The 20,938-nt window shown below is 36.5% G+C and overlaps 1 protein-coding gene across 2 annotated transcripts; it reads left to right on the plus strand.

Annotated features, from left to right (window-relative positions):
* The first annotated feature begins 15,323 nt into the window (after positions 1-15,323).
* On the plus strand, positions 15,324-20,546 carry LOC145130187 (protein trichome birefringence-like 33). 2 transcript variants are annotated; one of them, XM_079065027.1, is made up of 6 exons: positions 15,324-15,594; positions 15,717-15,903; positions 19,102-19,273; positions 19,484-19,683; positions 19,768-19,926; positions 20,064-20,546. In XM_079065027.1, the coding sequence occupies exons 1-6, from the start codon at positions 15,381-15,383 to the stop codon at positions 20,401-20,403; spliced, it is 1,272 nt and encodes a 423-aa protein (XP_078921153.1). In that variant the 5' UTR covers positions 15,324-15,380; the 3' UTR covers positions 20,404-20,546. The 2 variants fall into 2 exon arrangements, with proteins under 2 accessions (XP_078921153.1, XP_078921152.1); XM_079065026.1 differs by having other exon boundaries at positions 15,325-15,594; positions 15,678-15,903.
* Positions 20,547-20,938: the final 392 nt, after the last annotated feature.

The raw sequence follows: 20,938 nt of genomic DNA on the forward strand, positions 1-20,938 counted from the left end.
ATAGACAAAAGAGCTACGCCGATAAGAGACGAAAACCCTTGGAATTCTAGGTCGGTGACCGCGTCCTTCTGAAGGTCTCGCCCTGGAAAGGCATGATACGTTTCGGAAAACGTGGAAAGCTAAACCCAAGGTACATTGGACCGTTTGAGATCCTTGCTAGGATCGGTCCCGTAGCATACAAACTTCAGTTACCGCGAGAGCTCAACAACATCCATCCTGTCTTCCACGTGTCGAACCTAAAGAAGTGTCTGTCCAATGAGACACTTGTGATTCCTCTCGACGAGATTGAAATCAACGAGAACCTTAACTTCGTGGAAGAACCTGTCGAAATCATGGATCGAGAGATCAAACGAACAAAACAAAGTCGCATCCTGATAGTGAAGGTTCGCTGAAATGCCAAGCGGGGACCTGAATTCACTTGGGAGCGCGAAGAGCAGATGAAACAGAAGTATCCGCATCTCTTTCCTAATACATGATTTGTATTCTATGTTCGAATTTCGGGACGAAATTCCCTCTAACGGGGGGATGATGTGACAACCCGAAACTTTGTCCGTTTCTGTTACGCGATTCCGTAAATAAAATTCGAATTCGTTAATTTTTCCGTCAAACTTTTTGGTTTAGAAAATAATCTAGTTATATATAATTAAATTATTTGCGAGTCGGAACCAAAAATCGCTCGGAAACCCGAATATCTCGAAAAATCAAACATTTCTGGTCTAAGTGAGGTTACGACCGTAAACTAGTTTACGGCCGTAAACCCGTTTACGGTCAGCAAAGAGTGGACCCTTCACCACCGACCACAAAACCACTATAAATACGAGACCTCCAACTTCATTTGAACATTTCGGGCCGAAAACTCTCTCCTTCTCTCTCTAAGAACCTTGACTGTAAACACCTGAAAACGCCTTCAAACTTCGGAAAACATCAAGAAACCCCGTTTGAAGTCACTTTGGAACGTCTCAGAGCACTTATCTCTTCGAAATCAGCACCATTGTTCTTGAGTTTACGGTACACCTTCAGAAACCGTAAACTCTGTTCTTGAGTTTATGGTCCGAGCCTTCAAAGACCGTAAACTCTGTTCTTGAGTTTACGGCCGTAAACTCACCGAGCCTTCAGAAACCGTAAACAGCCTGTCGACCGTAAACTCTTGTTCATGGCCGTAAACACCTTTTAAGTGGTGCTTTTGACTGAAAACTCACTTTCATCGATTCGGTCAAGTCCCGGTAACATTCCTCAACCGAATACAAGTGTTCCTCTAACACGTTATCTAACGAAATCGCTAATTTAGATACATATATGTATTTATTTGATAATAAGATTCCGTTAAGTGTCACGTGCAACAACTCGAGGATCTTCATTTCAGTCAACGCTTTCACACAACAACTGTGAGTTCATACCCCTACATTTTCCGCATTTTTAATGTTTTCAGGGGGGAATACAAGCTAAACATAAATGGTTTCAAAAACTTATGCAAATCTCATACTTTAACCCTTTTGTACTGTGTTGAGCATAAGGGACGTTTTCACTAAAATTGCATAGTTTTTCCGGACACGCTATTCACTACATTATACATGCGAACTATAATCGGTATAGTTTGGGCTTTTCTAAACATAACAAATACAGAAACTTTCATTACTAAACATGTGCACTAAGACAGAAATAGTTTTCAAATTACATCGCTACTTATTCATGGTATTCATAACTGAAGTTATCACTATATACGGTATACATACATATTTTCACTACGGTAGAACGCTAGTACACTACATGTAAACTAGATTGTACGATACTGTGAGGCGCTACTTCACTACTGTACCCTTAGGTGTACAGGGCTAAATCCTACCACTGTATAACCAGAGTCTCCTGGAGGGAGAGCGTGAGATTTGTGAATAGATCTATTCGGGACTGACAATCCCACATCTGGACTGCTAGCTACAGTTAGGCGGGCACGCCTGTGATGTACAAATGTCATTTAACTCGACGCCTGAAGAACGTTGGAAAGGTCTCTAGTCATATCAAGCATGGTTATACGACTCACATTATGTATAAATCACCTTTAGTTTACAACTTAACACTCTTCAACAGTTTTATTTACATTAAATAGAACTAATACACACTACAACTGGAGAACTTTCAGGGTTTTCAGACAGAAACGAGCATACAATGGTTTCACGCACGAAATGCTATTACTTCATGATTAGCAATAGCTAGTCACATGAAGTAATAATTTCGCATATCACTACAGTTTTCAGTGACAAACATTCACGGTTTAATACAGGACTGAAAACACTAATTTCTCACTAAAGAAAATATCGGATTTTCTTGGAACTATACAAACATTTTACGAACTCATCAACGATTTTCACAACAAACCACCGCTTATGAACTCACCAGCTTTATGCTGATACTCTTTCAAACTGCTTGTATTCTCAGGAAATCAGTAGACAGGTACTTGCTGGATTTTCGAGGAACTGGAGCAATAAGAGTTTTAAGTTCATACTACGCAAAGCAATTTGATGTAATTCAAACTAAGTTTCAGACAAAGTTTCAAACTGATGTAAACATTTTATTTAAGTATTCACTGTAATGGTTGTGTTGCTATGATTGCTGTTATTCATTGGTTGTGATGCTATACATGACGTCCTCCACCCCAGAACGTTTCTGCCATTCTGGTTTTGGGGTGTGACATACATTCCAGAAATAGTTATGAACTTAGACACCTAATCCAACATCTTCCGCACTAGTCCCTATCCCATAGGAGCCAAGGTTCGGTTTGCCTTGGATCTCTTGTATCATGCGGCAAGGAGTTGATGGGAATTGATTGTACAATATATTATGCTTACTGAGTTGGAGGCTATGTCTTGGGAAGAGTTTGTGACCTAGTTTAGGGCAGAAGTTGCGCCAGCTATCGTAGCGCAACCGTTGGCAAGGGAGTTTGTGAGCATGTCAGGGTGTAAGACCCTGAATGGTGTGATTGCTAGAACCCGTGAGCGGGAGATTGATTTGGAGCACCTCAGGAAGAGGAAGGCATAGCAGATTCAGACCATGGTAGGCCATGTGAAGAGGCCCAGGACTCAGGATTCGCGTTTGGGAGGCCAGCAGGGCGGGGGCAGTTGTGCCAAGTTTGGGAGGACCCATATGGGAGGTTGTCGGGAGACAGGGAGAGGATGTTTCAGTTGCGGATAAATGGATCACTTTAGTAGGGATTGCCCTCAAGAATCAGTTTCGATATGTTTTCACTGCAACCAAGTGGGCCACAAGAAGGTCGAATCTCCGGGATTGATGAGGGGAGCAGTGAGGGAACTTACTCCAGCCACTCTGAGGAGTGCTAATGCTCGCGAGGGCGGAGTGGATGTTCCTGTCACTACTAGAAAATTTCCCTTTAATGACACGCATTGCGTGTCATAAAAGGGTACAGATGATACGCAAATGCGTGCCAATGAAGGCCATGTCATAAAGGAAGACGACACGCATTTGCGTGTCGTAACCTTACGACGTGCATTTACGACACGCAATGCGTATCATTAAAGCCCCTGTCAATAAATGTGTATCATCTAAGTGTTGCTACCTCTTCTCCTTTAAGCGATAACTTACTTGCGTCAGTAACCTTTCTGTGTTTATCGCTCGGTAGTGTACTTTTATTATCAGGATGAGATATATTTTGTTTTATATATATCTCGAGGACTTACCATCCTCTTCTTCCTGATTGTTTCTAGAACAAGATGCCTCCTCGACCAAGACCCATCAGAAGGAACAACGACACTCCGCCACCACCACCACCCCCTCAGTTCGACCCTGTCATGTTTCAGGCAGCAGTTACCGCCGCCGTGACTGCAGCAATGGCACAAGTGAACGCTGGTGGGGCTGGAGGTGGAACCGACCCACATAGACAAGATGGAAGTCAGGGACATCAAAAAGAGTGTTCCTACAAGGACTTCATGACTGCGAAACCCAAGTCCTTCGACGGAAATGGAGGTGTCATCGCCCTGACTCGATGGTTCGAGAAGATCGAATCCATCTTCGAAATTTGCGTCTGTTCTGAAGCAAACAAGGTGAAGTTCGCCGCCTGCACCTTCACCGACAGAGCCTTGACCTGGTGGAATGGTCGAGTCAAAACCCTAACCCTGCCAGTGGCTAATGCCATGGGTTGGGAAAGATTGAAGGAGCTCATGCTCGCGGAGTATTGCCCGAGGGGCGAAGTGCAAAAGTTGGAGCACGAACTCTGGAACTTGAAGATGAAGGGTTCCGACATCGCTGCCTACACCGCTAGATTCTGTGATCTGGCTCTCCTCTGTCCGGGAATGGTCACCCCGGAAAGCAAGAAAATCGAAAGGTACATCTGGGGGCTGACACATCCAACAAAAGGGAATGTCTTGGCTGCTAGACCGACCACTTTCGAAAGCGCCAAGGATCTGGCACATACTCTGATCGATCATGGAATCGATCTGGATGAGGTGGCAACTGTCTCCGACACACAAAAGGAAAGCGGTGGGAAGAAGAAGAAGTTTGGTAACAAACGAAAGGGTCAGTCTTCGCAGGAGCCCTCCAAGAAACAACAAATAGTGACAGTTCATGTTGTTACTGCTCCTGCTGCTGCTCCCACTGCTGTTCCAACCACCTAATCTCCTACCGGTGGTTATGCTGGAAAACTACCCCTGTGCAACAAGTGTAACTTCCATCATCACGGACCCTGCCGTGAGTTGAGTTGCAACAACTGTGGAAAGAAAGGACACACAGTTCGATACTGCAAGACACCGGCTCAACCAACTAACCAGACTCCGTGAGCGGGCGCTGGTCAAACTTGTTATGGATGTGGAGAGGCTGGGCACTTCAGGAGAAACTGCCCCAAGGCAACAACTGGTGGCAATACAGGAAGAGTTCTGGTGATGGGCTAGGAAGAAGCAGTTGCTGATCCTACCGTTGTTACGGGTACATTCCTCCTTGACAACTCTTATACATGCATTCTCTTCGATTCTGGTGCGGAGAGGAGTTTTGTTAGTCATACATTCAAACACCTAATCAAATGTAAATCCCAACCCCTAACCGAAACATTTACCGTCGAGATGGCTAACGGAAAGAAGGAGAGCACTAACGACATATTCATAGGTTGTACTCTTACTCTAGACAATTATTCATTTCCCATCGACCTTATGCATGTGTCCATCAAGAGCTTTGACGTCATTATCGGCATGGACTGGTTAAGCTCCAATCGTGCTGATATTCTTTGCTTCGAGAAAGCTATCCGTCTCAATCTTCCCTCTGGTGAAGCTCTCATGATTTACGGAGATAAGCCTACCTCGAACCTCTGTATCATCTCGTGCATCAAAGCTCAGAAGTATCTGCGGAAGGAGTGCCATGCATTCCTAGCTCATGTTGTAGACGAGACGCAAAAAGTTAGAGACCACGAGAGCATCCCCGAAGTCTGTAACTTCCCTGAAGTTTTCCCCGCAGATCTCCCAGGAATCCCTCCCGAGCGCCAAGTCGAGTTTCGTATCGACTTGATCCCCGGAGCTACTCCTGTAGCTAAATCTCCTCATCGTTTAGCGCCAGCGGAAATGCAAGAATTATCCAGTCAGCTCAATGAGCTGATCAGCAAAGGATTCATAATAACGGATAGAGTGAGATGGTGATTTCGTAATTCTGATTGGGGTTCCCTGCCAATAAAGTGCTCGTGAGATGGGATGTAATGAAATGGATATGCGGAGAAGAGAGGGTTTGCTGAAATCGGGGGAGAGTTTATTGAACGTCGACGCCGACGAACAGAATATTAGGAAGGCCGGTGATAGGGACGAATGAAGTATCGTCGATTATGTGTGTGGGGAGAAAGAAAGATGCGTCAAAAAATGATTAGGGCAAAAAGGGAAGTAAAAGCGGGCTTTTCTAATTTTGGGCTTTTCTTTTCTAGCTTGTTGCTAAAGAACGCGCGTTTCATTAAAAATTATAAAACGACATGTTTAGATGACACAAATTTTATAATAAGCTCCCTCCGTGTTTTTTTCTGACACTAATTTTAGGGCACGCAAAAATTTGCGTCCTAAATCCTTAAAATTCCTATAGAGCTGACATTATTTTTAGGTCACACACTTTTGTGTATCATAAATAAATGCGTATCATAAATTGCGTGTCATTAAAGGCATGCTTTCTAGTAGTGTGTGGTGAGGAGTCGAGCATTGCAGTCCCAGGCCGAGGAGATCCGAGTTCCACCAGGTGACGCCGCAGGTATGAGCCGTATTCCTTCCTACACGCTCTTATAAAATGTGTTTATAATTATATGTATGTATTTGAGACGCTATGTGTGGTCTATCCAAGTCTCCACCTATAAATTGAGTTTTTATGATGGTATTAAGAATCTTCTTATGCCATTTTTCATACTTGGGCCGTGTTTAGAAGAGGATTGCGTATCCCGCTTAGGAGACCAGTAGTCGGTCTGATCGTTAGTGGTATTAGCAAGAATTCAAGGAATCCACAAGGTGGGCATGTCGGGTTTGAATGCAGGATATATAAAGGTTATTCATGCTTTCGAGGCAATGAGGAATGGGTTTGATTGTGGGTGTAAGATCAGTAGTCGTCAAGTTTATGGGAATATTGAAACTTGAGCTGGTAAAAATCTGTCACGGTTGATAGGTATAAAGGATTGTTTAGAACGAAAGTGTCGGATGAGTATATGTCAATTCATGTCTTCAGGATGCAAGTGGGGTACTCGTATCAGGGGATTTTAGGAAAGGATCTTGTGGAACCTGGTTATCCCCATCTGGAACAACGAAGTTAGAATTCAGGAGCGCTTGTTTCGCTCAGGAGGGATGTCAGCTGATTGGTGACAGGCTATGAATCAAGTATATTGTTGGTAGGGCAAGTGCAAAAGAGAACCATTACTCTAGATTGTAAGTGATGAATTAATCGCACGAGTTGGTTCTGGTGATTTGATTGTCGAAAGAATTTATATGGACTTTGATAGAGATATATAGAGTGCATTGATTTTTCGATATTGGGTAGTTAGATTGGTGATTTCGTTCGTTCCGGTCAAGAGTTATAGTTCTATGGAACGATCTGAAGTGGCTTAAGGATTTAGAGTTGTATTATGGGAATTACTTGGGATTATTGAGCTCGTTGAGATTTCAGGAAGTATCCATCTGGTTTTGGTATGTGTGTGATCGCTAAGGTTGGCTAGTAATGGAATGCTAGTTCTTGCAAGCTCAGGTTGTTGACAAGTTTGAATTGTAAGGTTGAGAGATGGATTGGGAATCCATTAATTTTTGGTGGATTAAAAGAGCGCAGTCGAATCCAAGTGGAGGAGAATCATTTGGTCTAAAGGTTGCACAAGAGTGGATATTCAGGTTTCATTGTGCATCAGTAGTGACACATCGTTGGTATGTGGATGAATCTAGGTTGAGGGTTGTGTTAGAGCCTCTCTGCCTGTTCTTGACTGATGAAGGCTTTGGGGTTCGATGCATAACCTGCACACCAGATTGGGTTATAGTCGGATGCGGGTTTGACTAATGATGATTGTGGTAGGTATAGTAGATGGACAGTAAGACCATGGGTGGGTCCATGGCAGTATGCAAGTGTTGTTAGACTACGGGGTAGTCGTAGCGTTCTCCGGATTGATAGGAAGTTGTGGAAGTGTTGTAAGTCTATGACGGGATCGTAGCATTCACCAGTATGGGTCAGGCCTTGGTGCGAGTGGCTAGTGGGACTGAGAAAAGATCAGCGCATGTGTGGGTCGAGGCGGATAATATTGATGGAGGACCACTCCTTGAGTAGTATGGGGATTGTTGGATTTGAGGCACTGTGGGGCCCATTCGATTGTATAGGGTGGGTGAGATCCGATGGGGTTGGCTTGTTCAAGGTGTCGGGTCCCGTTTAGAGTGAGATGACTCCGGGGTCATTGGTTGGCATCTGTGTGGTGTCTAAGCTCAAGTGGCCGGTAGCAGTTAGACTCAAGGGCAAGGACTAGTTGTGTGACTGTGCGTAATATTGTTGGACGATTGAGGAAATTCTATATCATAGTATAGTAGAAGGTCTCCATGGAAATCGAAAGAATTCGGATAAAATGCATGTGTGAATCTATGGATTTTGAGTGTGAGATATGTTCCGGGTTGGCTCAAAGGGATGAGACTCGCGTTGAGAGTCCCCATTTCTTATATGAATAGTCTTTTCGGCAGCAATGTATGGTCAGAAATTATGTCCGTAAAGGGTATCATTTGGGTAATTTAGAATCGGAAGATGTTCTTCAGTTCATATTACAGAGAGAGGTCCTATTGATTGTGTTTCATAATGGTTCTGCCTGTGAGGAGTTCAGTTAAAGTTTTGAGTTTCGGACTTATATAAGAGGAGTACTTGTTTTTCGTATGATTTAAGTTAGTGGATCAATAAATTGATCACCATCGGGGCGTGTGGTCCTGATATGTTTGGGTTTTGATAGTAGCATTGAAAGGTCGCTATAAGTATGCGCCAATCTTTTCGTCAAAGCGGGATTCAAGCAGAATTAGACGGATCGTCTAGTCGCCAGGAAGATGGTAAGGAGTGATTTCGAGGACGAAATCTAATTTAAGTGGAAATGAGTAATTTTGGGAAGTTTTAAGGCAAAGGAGAGTTGATAGGATTGTAGAGATTCTCATTACCTTTCATTGGATATAAGGATCGCCAAAAACAGAGTTGGAACGAAGAAGTTATGACCATTTGAAGTTAAGAGGATTTTGGGCTAGCCGAGAATGTTGGGCGTTCAGGGTTAGGTGATCGCGGAGGCCAACTCGAAAACGTTGGGCGTTCGTGACTCAGTCCCAAACCCTAATTTGAGCCTTTGGACCCTATTTAAGCATCATTAACTCTTGAAACCCTCCCCATATTCAGCCTCCACCCCCCTCAACTTGTAATCTCGAAACCCTAACCTTTTTTTGAGTATTGTTAAGCCTTTTGAGTGATTTGGAGTGTTCTTGGTGCACATTGAAGAGGAAGGAGCTCATTGTAAGTGTTGGTTAGCTTTGAACTTGTAGATCCAGACTATGCTCACCTTGATCTTTCATCTAGAGGTATAAAGCTTGAATCTTGATGATGCATTTGTTAGATCTAGCTAGTTTTGGGAATTATGAGATTTTTGTTACTTTAGTGCATAAAGTTTAGATCTTGAAAGTTTGTGACCTTGTTATGGATAAAGTTGAAAACTTTATCCATCTAAACATCATATTGATTCAGATATAAAGGTTGGAGACTTGGACTTAATGGATTAAGTTGACAAAGATGAAATTTTAGTCCATTTGAGACTTAAAGTCTAGATCTTTGTCGTTTGGACCATTCTAATGGATAAAGTTGGAAACTTTATCCATTATGGAGTTATTAGGAACCATAAAAATGTGATCTTGATTGTTAGTTTCCTCCCATGCATGAGTTAAAGTCTTAATGGGTTAAGTAGTTAGGGTTTTTAGTGTTTGGGCACTTAATGGCCATGCTAGACCATAAAGTGTAACGCCCGCATATTCGGGCTAGTCAATTTAGAGATAATGAGCGTCAAAAATGAGTTTTTGATGGAAGATTATTTAGAAGGATTAATCTTAACCAAGTTGTAGTATATGTTACAAGGGTTCCGTACATATAAAAAACGTCGAAATCCGAGTTATAACGAAGAAGTTATGGCCCGTCGAAGTTTTACGGCGAAACCGGCACGACACCGCGTAACGTAAAAAGTGAATTTTTGATAAACTAATTTTAGCCTTATATATCTAAATGAAAGTTGTAATATACTTTAAACCAAGAGTTTGCATAAAAAAAACGTCAAAATCTGACTTCGTATGAGGAAGTTATGATTTTTCTAAAATTTGGCATAACAGTGCACAACCTGAAATTTGAATTTTAGATCGGACGATTTTTGGCCGACACAACCTAAACGAGAATCGAAGATCTTGTTAAGAGTAGCACAACGGTAAAAAGTCAGACGAAAACGGACGTCGGATGAAGAACTTATGAATTTTTAACGGACTTTTCTTGTCCCGGCCTGTTAAAAATATAACTTTAAAAATAAAGTCAAAATTAGCCGACGGAGTCTAAACGAAAGTTGTAGGGTACGGTCCCTCCTACGCGTGGATATAAAGAACGTCAAAAACGGAGTTCGTATGAACGAGTTATAAATTATAATAGCATATTTACGTATTAAAATAAAATATAAATCATATATACATATACATATATATACAAATGTATATATCATTAGAAAGGTATCGACGATGCGGTCATTATAAGACTAGTGTTGAGTACTTTCGACATTAGTTTAGTACACATATCGTTAAATTTATTTAAAATAGTATTATGAAGGGGTGTTTAGTCGTTTATATAACTATAAGGTCATTAAGTAATTATGGAGGGTAGTTTTTGTAAATTCAATTACTATAAATAAGAGTCTTGACTCTCATATTTCTTGCACCATTCTCTTGATTCAAGAGTCTTTCTCTTCTTATCCCCCGAGCATTTCGGTCCTTTGTGATTCGACTTCTCTTTCTGTAGTTTTAGTATAGTAAGGTGAGCGCTGAAGCGCTGCACAAATCTTTCTTAGAAAGATTCAGCGACAAAGTTCTGCCCCTGCAGAGTCCGACTCCTAGCTAAAACCCCTTGTAAGTAAGTTATGCTTACCCTATTTTAATATAGCTTATATTTAAAATTAGTATTGTTATTATGAACTTATAATAAATATCTGGGCTATTATTATGACTTATATAAGTGTCGTTATAATATCTTTTTAACTACTCGCGGTACGGGGAATCTGGTTTAAAGGGCAGCATAGGGTTGTTGGATTTCAAAAGTGCTATATGCCAAAATGGTCCTGTCCTCCGGTGTTTTATGTCTGGCCCTGTCTGTACATAGTGGTTGGAAAATATTGTTTAAACGCTTATATAATAATAATAATAATAATAATAATAATAATAATAATAATAATAATAATAAGACTAATAATTAGTCACGGTAAATATTAGACTAAAATCTAGTGGTAATAATACTAGGTTTCGTCGAAAGAAATTATTTTTAAGAAGCGAAGCGCTGTCTGAGTTCGGAATCACCACCTTAACAAGTGAGTGCATAGTTACCTTCATCTTACACATATATATGAAGTATTTTATATAAATTACGTGCTACGTGTGCATATTATCTGTATACTTGCTATCTATACTGGATGAACGATTTTATACATGTTCTAAATGATTTAAACCGTATATGTATTTTATATCTACAAAATATGTTGGGTAAAACATGGGTAGATTAGAGATGAGATAAATGATGAGCGATGAAAGATGAGATGAATGATGAGCGATGATATATGAGTGGTAAATTATGGTGAGAAGCGATGACCTAAACGATGAGCCAAGCGATGACCTAAGCGATGAGCCAATCAATGACCCAAGCGATGACCCTGTCATCTAGCAGAGTATGGATGACAACCACAGACTATTCTAGACAGTCCAGTGGAACACTAGCAGGCTCGCAACCTGTAGGTGTTGTGAACGATGTGTTCACCCGGTGTACTCTAAACCCTGGCGACTATGCGACTTAGTGCTTGTTGTATAAACCCTGGCGACTATGATACTTAGTGCCTAAACCCTGGCGACTATGCGACTTAGTGCCTGTCGAGTAAACCCTGGCAACGATGGATTTCGTGCCAATTCCTTAGGATGATCCTTAGGAATGAATGAACGAGGAATAACTAATTCTTAGGGTAGATCCTTAAGAGTAAAGAAGATAATGGGGATGGGTAATTGAGTTGCTTGTTTGATGTTTAAACATAATAATTATATTATTGTGGGTTGAAAACCCTATGTACTCACCAGGTTTCCCAACCTGACCCACTCAAGCTTATTTGTATCACATGTGTCGATATGAAGCTACTTTACACTGAGAGATTTAAAAGAGATGTAGATCACTAGTGTAAACGAATGTAAGTTCTGTTTATGCTTATGTTTCTGTATTGACGATGACATCCCAAGGTTTTGAAAATGAATAAAAATACATTTATTCGGAAATGATTTGATAACGTATTTATCATGTTTTTATGGGAACAAATTCCGCAACATTTTTATTAAAAGAGGTACTCTGATTTTTATAAAGCATAAACAAAATCGGTCTTTTCTGGCCGTGAAGATGGGGATGTCACATAAAGTTGGGAACTTTATGGTTAAGGTCGTTATTATAAGACTAGATCTGGATTATGGGCAAAAGATCTTAAGGATTAAGCTCTTAACAAGATAAAGGAACTCAGTTGCGTACACTGGGCATTCCCCAGGAACGATGGGCGTTAGTGGTCAGCCATCACGTTTTTGGTCAAGCTTGTGTACGCCAAGCGTACAAGGTGGGAATGTTGGGCTTTTGCAGCCATGTTGACCAGCTTTGACTTTTGGACTTTTTGACTTTGACCAAGTTTAACCTAATGATATTTTGAGTTGTATTTGAGGTTGGTCACTATTTGATGAATATGTGACGGGTAGAGCTGATATTCGGAGCCAGGACCTATTCAACTATTTGTTCAGACTGAGAGGTGAGTTTTCTCACAGTATCAGTGGGTCGAAGACACCAATGCCGACCCACCAGGATTTGTTATATGCTAGTTGTCTTTGTAACTCTTGTATGGAATAATTGTTGTTATGTGATCTATATGTGTTGGCATGATCTAGTTGAAATAAACCCCATGGCGAAGCTCCAGGGCGGGGGCCCATGTTTGCTATTTGGGTTGAAATATACCCCCATGGTTTAGCCTAGTTGTATGTTTTGGTATGTGGTACTTTGGGGAACTCACTAAGCTTTGTGCTTACAGTTTATGTTATGGTTTCAGGTACTTCCAGTTCGGAAGGGAAGGACCCGACATGACTGCACAATATTCCCAAGAGTTTATTCTGCATTTGATTAATTGAGATTTTACTCTGATGTTTAATTACTATTTTCACATTAAATGATTTGGAAACGGAATATTATATGAATTAATACTTTAAAAAAACGAAAATTTTTCCTTATGATTTTCGGGACGTTACAAAGTATCAGGGGCCAAATCTGTCAACATATGAAAATGTTAAACATAGGGACTGTTTTTGTAAAAAAACAAAAGTGGACCTTTTCTATAAATTACAAAATTATAGGGACTAAATATATGAATATTGAAAATATTTGTGGCAAAAATCAAAAATGTAAAAACTTTACTATTCATTTGTATTTAATATATTGTATAATTTAGAAAGTTCTTAATATTTGTCACCCTAGTCACACTTTCTTAGCTTTTTTTTTTCTTTTTCCATCCAAGCTCGTCCTTTCTTTGCCATGCACAACAACAATTTAATGGGTTAGTTTATTTTTAATTTTTTAATTTTTATTATATTAATTAATAAAATAAACTCCAGTTACCTGTAGGTCCAGTGATTGCAACTAAATAAAAACATAAAGATCATCCATATCAACAATCTTTTATAAGATTTGTTTTGAAGTCCGCAAACACCATTTATGTAATTTTGTCTATGATATGTTTATATTCGTGACTACTTTGGAAATTTAACTCAAAAATCGTGGACAGCTACCAATTTTTTTATTTGATTTTGTAATTGCTTGTGTTGTGCACATCCTCGACAACAACCCTTATCAATTTTCTTTCAAGAGTGGACCTATCTTTCCCAAATGACGTTTTTCCTTAACACTAATTGCACACCATTTAAATCTTATCTATTCGACCTAATAAATTTTGGGTATTTACATCATACAGAAATTTAAGTCATCATCCAGTAAATTCGTCATTAACAATGGACTCAAGACAGTTTATTTTTAGAGATGGAAAAATAACTTTATCATATAGGTTGAGTAACATGCTAAGATCTATAATAACGTTTATATTGTTTTAAAAGTTGAGTCGAAATAATTGAAGTCCAAAATATTATGTGTTAAATCTTAGAAAAAAAGACGTTAATTTTAATAATTATTAAATCTTATATATTTAGTAAAAGAATTACCAAAGAACTTTTTAATATACTGAAATTCACCACTGATTTTTCACATGATAGACAATCTCTGATGAGTAATTAATATTTAATTAAGATGTTAATACCAAGATGTTTAATTAATTAAATACTTTGAATTTAAGGAAAAGTTTTTAGTTGACCAATATTTGCTTTTTTAAAAACTAATAAATTATGTAAAATTCCTATGGTTTATAAAAGGGTTATATTTTTTTTAGAAACTAGCTTAAAATATGTTAAAATTGTAAAGTAACCGATTTTATGTTCTAAAAAAATAACAAAGTCATGTTTTCTGTATGGTTACCTATATGTGAGGTTGAAGAGGTCATTATTCTTTGAAATTCTACACTTTTACCTAGAATTTAAATTTGTAAAAAAATTACAATATTTTGTTAACTGTTTTTCTAATTTTTGCATTGCCTCATATACATTAGAAAAATATTTTTTTTGAAAAAAAAAACTAAATTTGGGACGAATTCGTAACAAAATTTTAAATTAAACCAAATTTATATAAAAATTTTAAATCTTAGTCAAATGTGTAAAATTTTAAAAAAAAATGATGACGTGTTCAACTTGATATAGCAAGTACTATACAAAAAAAAAAAAAAAAAAAACATAAGTTGGTTATTTTATTAAAACATAAAATTAGTTAATTTGCAGCTTTAAGATGAAAAGTTAGTTTCTAAAAAAATGATAACCATTTATAAAATGTTGTGGTTTAATATCAAGACAATTAATTTTATAACAATTTTGTCCCTCAAATATGACATTTGTTGCGGTTATGACATTTCAGAGGGGTGCGGTGAGGATTATGGGTAAAATGTTGTGGCTTAATATCAAGACAATTAATTTTATAACAATTCCGTCTCTCAAATATGACAATTGTTGCGGTTATGACATTTGGTGGGGGTTACGTGTGGTTATTTTTTATTTTTTCTAATTTTTATCAAAATCGTAATAAACCCAGTACTTAATGACCAAAGGGTTTCTAGCACAGCGGTATCTGGTGTTGTCCTCCCTCCTTGAAGTTGAGGGTTCAAGTTCCGTCGTGGACATAGATGAATTTAAGGAGTAGTTTAGGAGTATCTTAGATTTTCCGTTTAAAAAAATAAAAAAACGGTCACATAGACCATTTCTAGTTTTCTACAATTTAGTTAAAATTTATTTAATAAATAGAACACTACTTTTTTGTACCGTTGTTAATGGGTTCTATATATCTTTGACTCTTGAGTAATTTATTTATACTTATTATTATTTTTTTATTTAGTAAACAACTGACAAATGTTAAACATAAAGCATCATCGTTTTTGCAACTTTATAATAAAGTCAAAGTTTCTATATCATCAATTCATCATAAAAACATGGACCCATTCGTCGAAGCATAATCCAAAATCGAAGATAAAGAGAATGAAGCCGGAACCTCTAAGGTCTTTTTCATCTCCAACCTCTGTTCTCATCAGAAAACCTCCAATATCGCCATATCTTTTATTTACTTTCCTAGTCTTCATCATCTTTGCCATCTTCCTCTACGGTGAAGACCTCCGTTGTATCATCGGACAACAACACCACCTTCATCTCGACCATATCAACCCCAACCCACCACCGCCTTCTACTGCTACTGGTACGTTATCTTTCCTTTTCGAACTCACCGGAAAACTAAAAATGCGATTTGAAATTGAAACTTTTCCGGCGATATATAATTAGAGAAGCATCAGATTCATGACACGAAGCTGCCGTTTTCAGTCGGGGAAGAGGAGAAGGGGTGCGATGTATTTAGCGGCAGGTGGGTGTGGGATCCGGTGAACCATCCGTTCTATAAAGAATCGGAGTGTCCGTACATACAGCCGCAGCTCACATGCCAGGAGCATGGCCGGCCGGACCGGGATTACCAGTTTTGGAGATGGCAACCTCATGCTTGTTCTCTCCCGAGGTAAAAAAAATTTATCTTTTCAATGAAAACTGTTATTTAATTTGATCGCTAATTATTTAAATAATGTTTTTTACATGTATTTAGAATATTAAAATCAGTAAAATTACATATTTAAATTATCACTTACATGTTTATTATATATGTTAATAACTTAATATTAATGCATTTACATGTAATTTACTTCAAAGTAAAAAATTAACCGAAAAATAATTTTATTTTTTATGATTATTACAAAAACTAGGACGTATTTACATATATAGATAGTTTTAACTGACATAAGTGGTTCAAATATAGATGTAAAAGGTTTTTTTTTATATACTTCGTACTAGTGTCGATAAATCTTATAATAGCTAGGTCCCCACACATTTATAGTAAATTTTGATGGGAGCTACTTTTGCAGCAATAACGTATTGATCTAGTTGTTACCGCATTCAATTAATTCGTTTTTACCGATAAGCTGCAATTGTATCATAAGGGTTACGAAAAAAGGGTTTTGAAACCAAAATATGATCAACATAATTCTTAATTCTTAATTTTTGATCGAGGAACATGTATGTAAATATTTAAATTTTAATAATTTAGTTAGAGTTAGATCATGGGTTCCACCAACTCATTTAAATATAATTAAATAAACAATATTTAATTTTAAAAATTTAGTTAGAGTTAGATCATGGTTCCACCAACTCATGCAGATTTGACTTCCTGTTTATGGATTGTTAATTGTTTTGCAGTCAGTTAAATTTGCGAAACAAGGACAAGTTTATTCGTAAGTACTTAATTTTTATTTCAAAAAAATAACCAAAAAATAAAAACGATCCATCGCATATGAACTTTCACGGTTTGAGATTTTATTATTTGGACCGCAATTTTGAGATTAGATATGTGATTTTATCATAAGCATAAAACAATAAGAAAAATTGAACTTTGCCATTTTAGCATGATAAAAACACAAATAGCATGTGGTTATCTGTGATTTTCCCTGTCCATTGCCGATTTCAACTATCTACATCTGTACAAGTATATTTGTATAAGTATTTACTATACATTAAACACTTGTATAAAAATTTAGATTTTTTTTTTTTCAAACCTCAAATATTATAGGATTATGTGGTCCGTCCGTGAATAAATTGTAGTCCATAAGCAAAATCACAACTCATTATTTTTTTGTTTGTTTTTTCTGATTGGCGTAAACCAATTGATTTTTGTTAGCTTTTTTATATTAAGTGTTGATATAACACTTCTAAAAACTTGATATATTTGATATAATTCTATAATTATGTGATATATATATATATATATATATATATATATATATATATATATATATATATATATATATATATATATATATATATATATAATTGATACGAACGTCATTGCTCGTTAAAGCTTAATGTTTGACCAAGCCGTCACGTCTAACATAATTTAGAATCTTATATTATTTTATTTGTTAAAATAAAAAACCATTTTATTATAATTTTAAAATAGTTTTGTATTTATAATTCCAAACCGTGACCATTTTATTATAATTCCAAACAGGAGCTGATTAGGAAATCTCAAAATAATATGACATAAAACACACACTCACACTTGAGAAGTATTACACAAAAAATAAATTTGATGTTATTTTACAAGATAAATAGTGTTGCATAAAAAACTACACAAAATTTAGTATCTTGATAAAAGATGAAGCTTCACATTGAAAAACTAATCTCAAATTCTTATGTCAACATTGAAGTACCATAAGGGTGGAATGAGTAGTTGTCGTTAAATTCTCCGAACGTTTTGTTACCGTTAGTCACATGGAGTGGTGTTCCCGTCTATTGTGGGTACGCCAACATGCTCAACCCTCTCTTCCTTCTTCTCACTCCACTTTTTCCATCCTATTTGCATCTCCAATACCACACCATTTAAGTATAGACATTATTTTTGTGTCAAAATGCTGCAATTCAACTTCATTTTTAACATTAAAAGAAATTTAAGAATTGACAAGATTGCTTCAAAATTGATTATTTATATCCAATATGGGTGTCAAATCCAGCATTCATGTTATATTTTAGTTTTCATTACACAACATGACAATTATTATGTCAAATCAAACACTCGTGTTATATTTTTAGTTTTCATTACACAGCATTACAATTATTATATAACATGACACGACACAATGTTGTGTCAAATTTTGAACATGAACAAAACGTTACGTTTTTATACTAGAAATGAACATGAGTTTGGATTTGAATTTCGCCTCAAAATTCAAGTCGTGTATTTTGGTTGGGTTATGTCTTCGCAATGGTTTACCTTTCTAATATCAGTGGGAGAGGTAGCCAAATTAGGTAATAATATTAACCCAAAAACCACTTGAAAATATGTTCAAGTAATTGTTAGTTATCAAATTATAGTAAATTTTGTTTTAATAAGAGCTTACGTTCTTCTAATAGCATTTATATGTAAGAAATATGATCAACGTTCATAAACTATGTTTAAAAATATCTTTAGGTGCTCTGCTTTTTATGTTTTGTAGACGTACTATCGACAAAGTTGACCATTTCATTAAAAAATCATTGATATTTTGCAACAAAATAACAAATATAATGGTTTGAATGATTCACTCATGCATTCTTCATAGATTGTTTTGAATATCAGAAAGCACAGTATTGTAACAATATACTACAAAATATTAGCATCAACCCCCCCCCCCCCCACCCCACCCCACCTCTCTCTTTCAATCTACTATTCAACATAGTTACTAGGAACATAATTGTGTGACTTATGCAAATATAACGTAACACTTCCAATTTAAAAACTTGAGGTTTACTATAACCTACAAAGCTTAGTATCAATAAATAATCTCCAACTTCATAAAAATCCATATATATTCTAGGTGTGTCACACACACAAGTTTAAGCAACCACAAAACCAATTACAAACATGGATTTTTAAAGTAATCAGAAACTCATTTATTTGCATCTCTTTCATAAATACTAATCTGAACTCTAAAGTATGATTCTTACGTGTACTTTTGATGACAACATTTTTGAAATTATATATCAGTTGTAATATGTTTGTATATAGCACACAGCGAGATATTTCATATCATTTCATCGACATGCATGGTAAATATCTTTTAGCACAAATGTTAACTTGAATGACAAAAAACGTGAATTGATCTTTGCTTATGTCGATAATTAATGACAGCTTCAATGCATCACTAATGCTGGAAACATTAAGAAACAAGAGAATGATGTTCGTTGGAGATTCCTTAAACAGAGGCCAATATGTATCAATGGTGTGTCTTCTACATTCACTCATCCCTGATAATGCTAAATCCATGGAAACTTTCGGTTCTCTGACTGTTTTCACTGCCAAGGTAAAGGTTTAAGATAAAACCAATTACATCATTTAATTTCATTATACACAAGCTAGCCTTCTTATTAATACTAGTTGTAGACTTGATCACCAATAACAATCACTCAAATCGAGTATTAATAAAAGCAAATAATATATTAATTACAAGTTAAGTAAGTCACTAAATTGCATTATTGGCTAATGATGATTATTAATTTGTTGTATATTGTAGGATTACAACGCGACAATTGAATTCTATTGGGCTCCTTTTTTACTTGAGTCAAATGCTGATGATGCTGTCATACATCGTATTTCTGATAGAATTGTAAGAAAAGGTTCTATAAACAAGCATGGAAAACATTGGAAAGGGGTTGATATAATAGTTTTCAATACTTACCTATGGTGGATGACAGATGCCGATTTCAAAATTTTGTAACTTCTTATTTCTTCATCTTTCTCTTAGATTTCAAACTAATTTTTTCTTTTGACGTCTAATATAACAAGATGAAAATACAGGCATGGATCATTTAATGATGAAGTGAAACAGATAGTAGAAGTGTCAACAGAGGATGCTTATAGAATGATGATGAAAAGTATGATGAGATGGGTAAAGGAGAATATGGATCCTAACAAAACAAGAGTCTTTTTCACCGGAATGTCTCCAACTCATCAAAAGTTAGTTATTTCTCTTTTCCAAAATAAACATATAGGCTTTTTTGAAATATAAAGGATCTAATATATTTTTAATTTTTGGAGAAAATTGGTGTAAAAATTTACTTTCTTAGTACTTGTTTTTGTGGTTTTATGTGTAGGAGCATTGAATGGGGAGGCAGTCCAAATAGAAGATGTTACAATCAGACAAAAATGATTGCAGATCCAAACTACTGGGGATCAGATTGCAAGAAAAACATAATGAAAATAATTGGAGATGTTTTTAGAGAATCAAAGTTTCCGATAACATTTTTGAACATCACGCAACTCTCACTTTACCGAAAAGATGCTCACACATCAATCTACAAGAAACAGTGGAACCCTTTGACATCGGAACAAATAGCCAACCCCAGTAGCTATGCAGATTGTATACACTGGTGTTTGCCTGGGCTTCAAGATACATGGAACGAACTCTTATTTTCCAAACTTTTTTTTCCTTGACACGACAAATAGAATTTTTTATACTCTTGGTTGCGCATATATTTTGTAGTTACATCAACGGAAGAAAAATTATAGGAAACAAAAGGAGCTACATCCATAAAATTGTTTAATTTGATTTTCATAATTGAGATTTTGTTGATTTCTATTTTTGTCAAATATTAATCTAGCTGATGGGGTGGCCAATAGGCCAATGGGCCTATCCATAGGCCTCTTGTAATTTTTTATTATTTTTTTTTAAATTTCATTATGTTTTAAGCCTAAGCCTTCGCTATGGTTAATTGGTTATGTTACGTGTGGGTATATATATATATATATATATATATATATATATATATATATATATATATATATATATAGGCAAACTACATAAATCGTTCTACTGTATCATCGACCATCACATAAATAAAATGGAAACAACGATTTAATCCTAATATAAGTTTGTTGCAAGCTAATTAATATACTTATTGAAATTCGAACCTTACAGATAATATTTTTTTATTTCAGTTTTCAAAACATAGATCTAAATAGTCAAATA

This window comes from Lactuca virosa, chromosome 8 (genome assembly GCF_052849685.1).
Source record: "Lactuca virosa cultivar CGN04683 chromosome 8, Lactuca_virosa_CGN04683_v6, whole genome shotgun sequence".
In the NCBI taxonomy this organism is placed as follows: domain Eukaryota; kingdom Viridiplantae; phylum Streptophyta; class Magnoliopsida; order Asterales; family Asteraceae; genus Lactuca; species Lactuca virosa.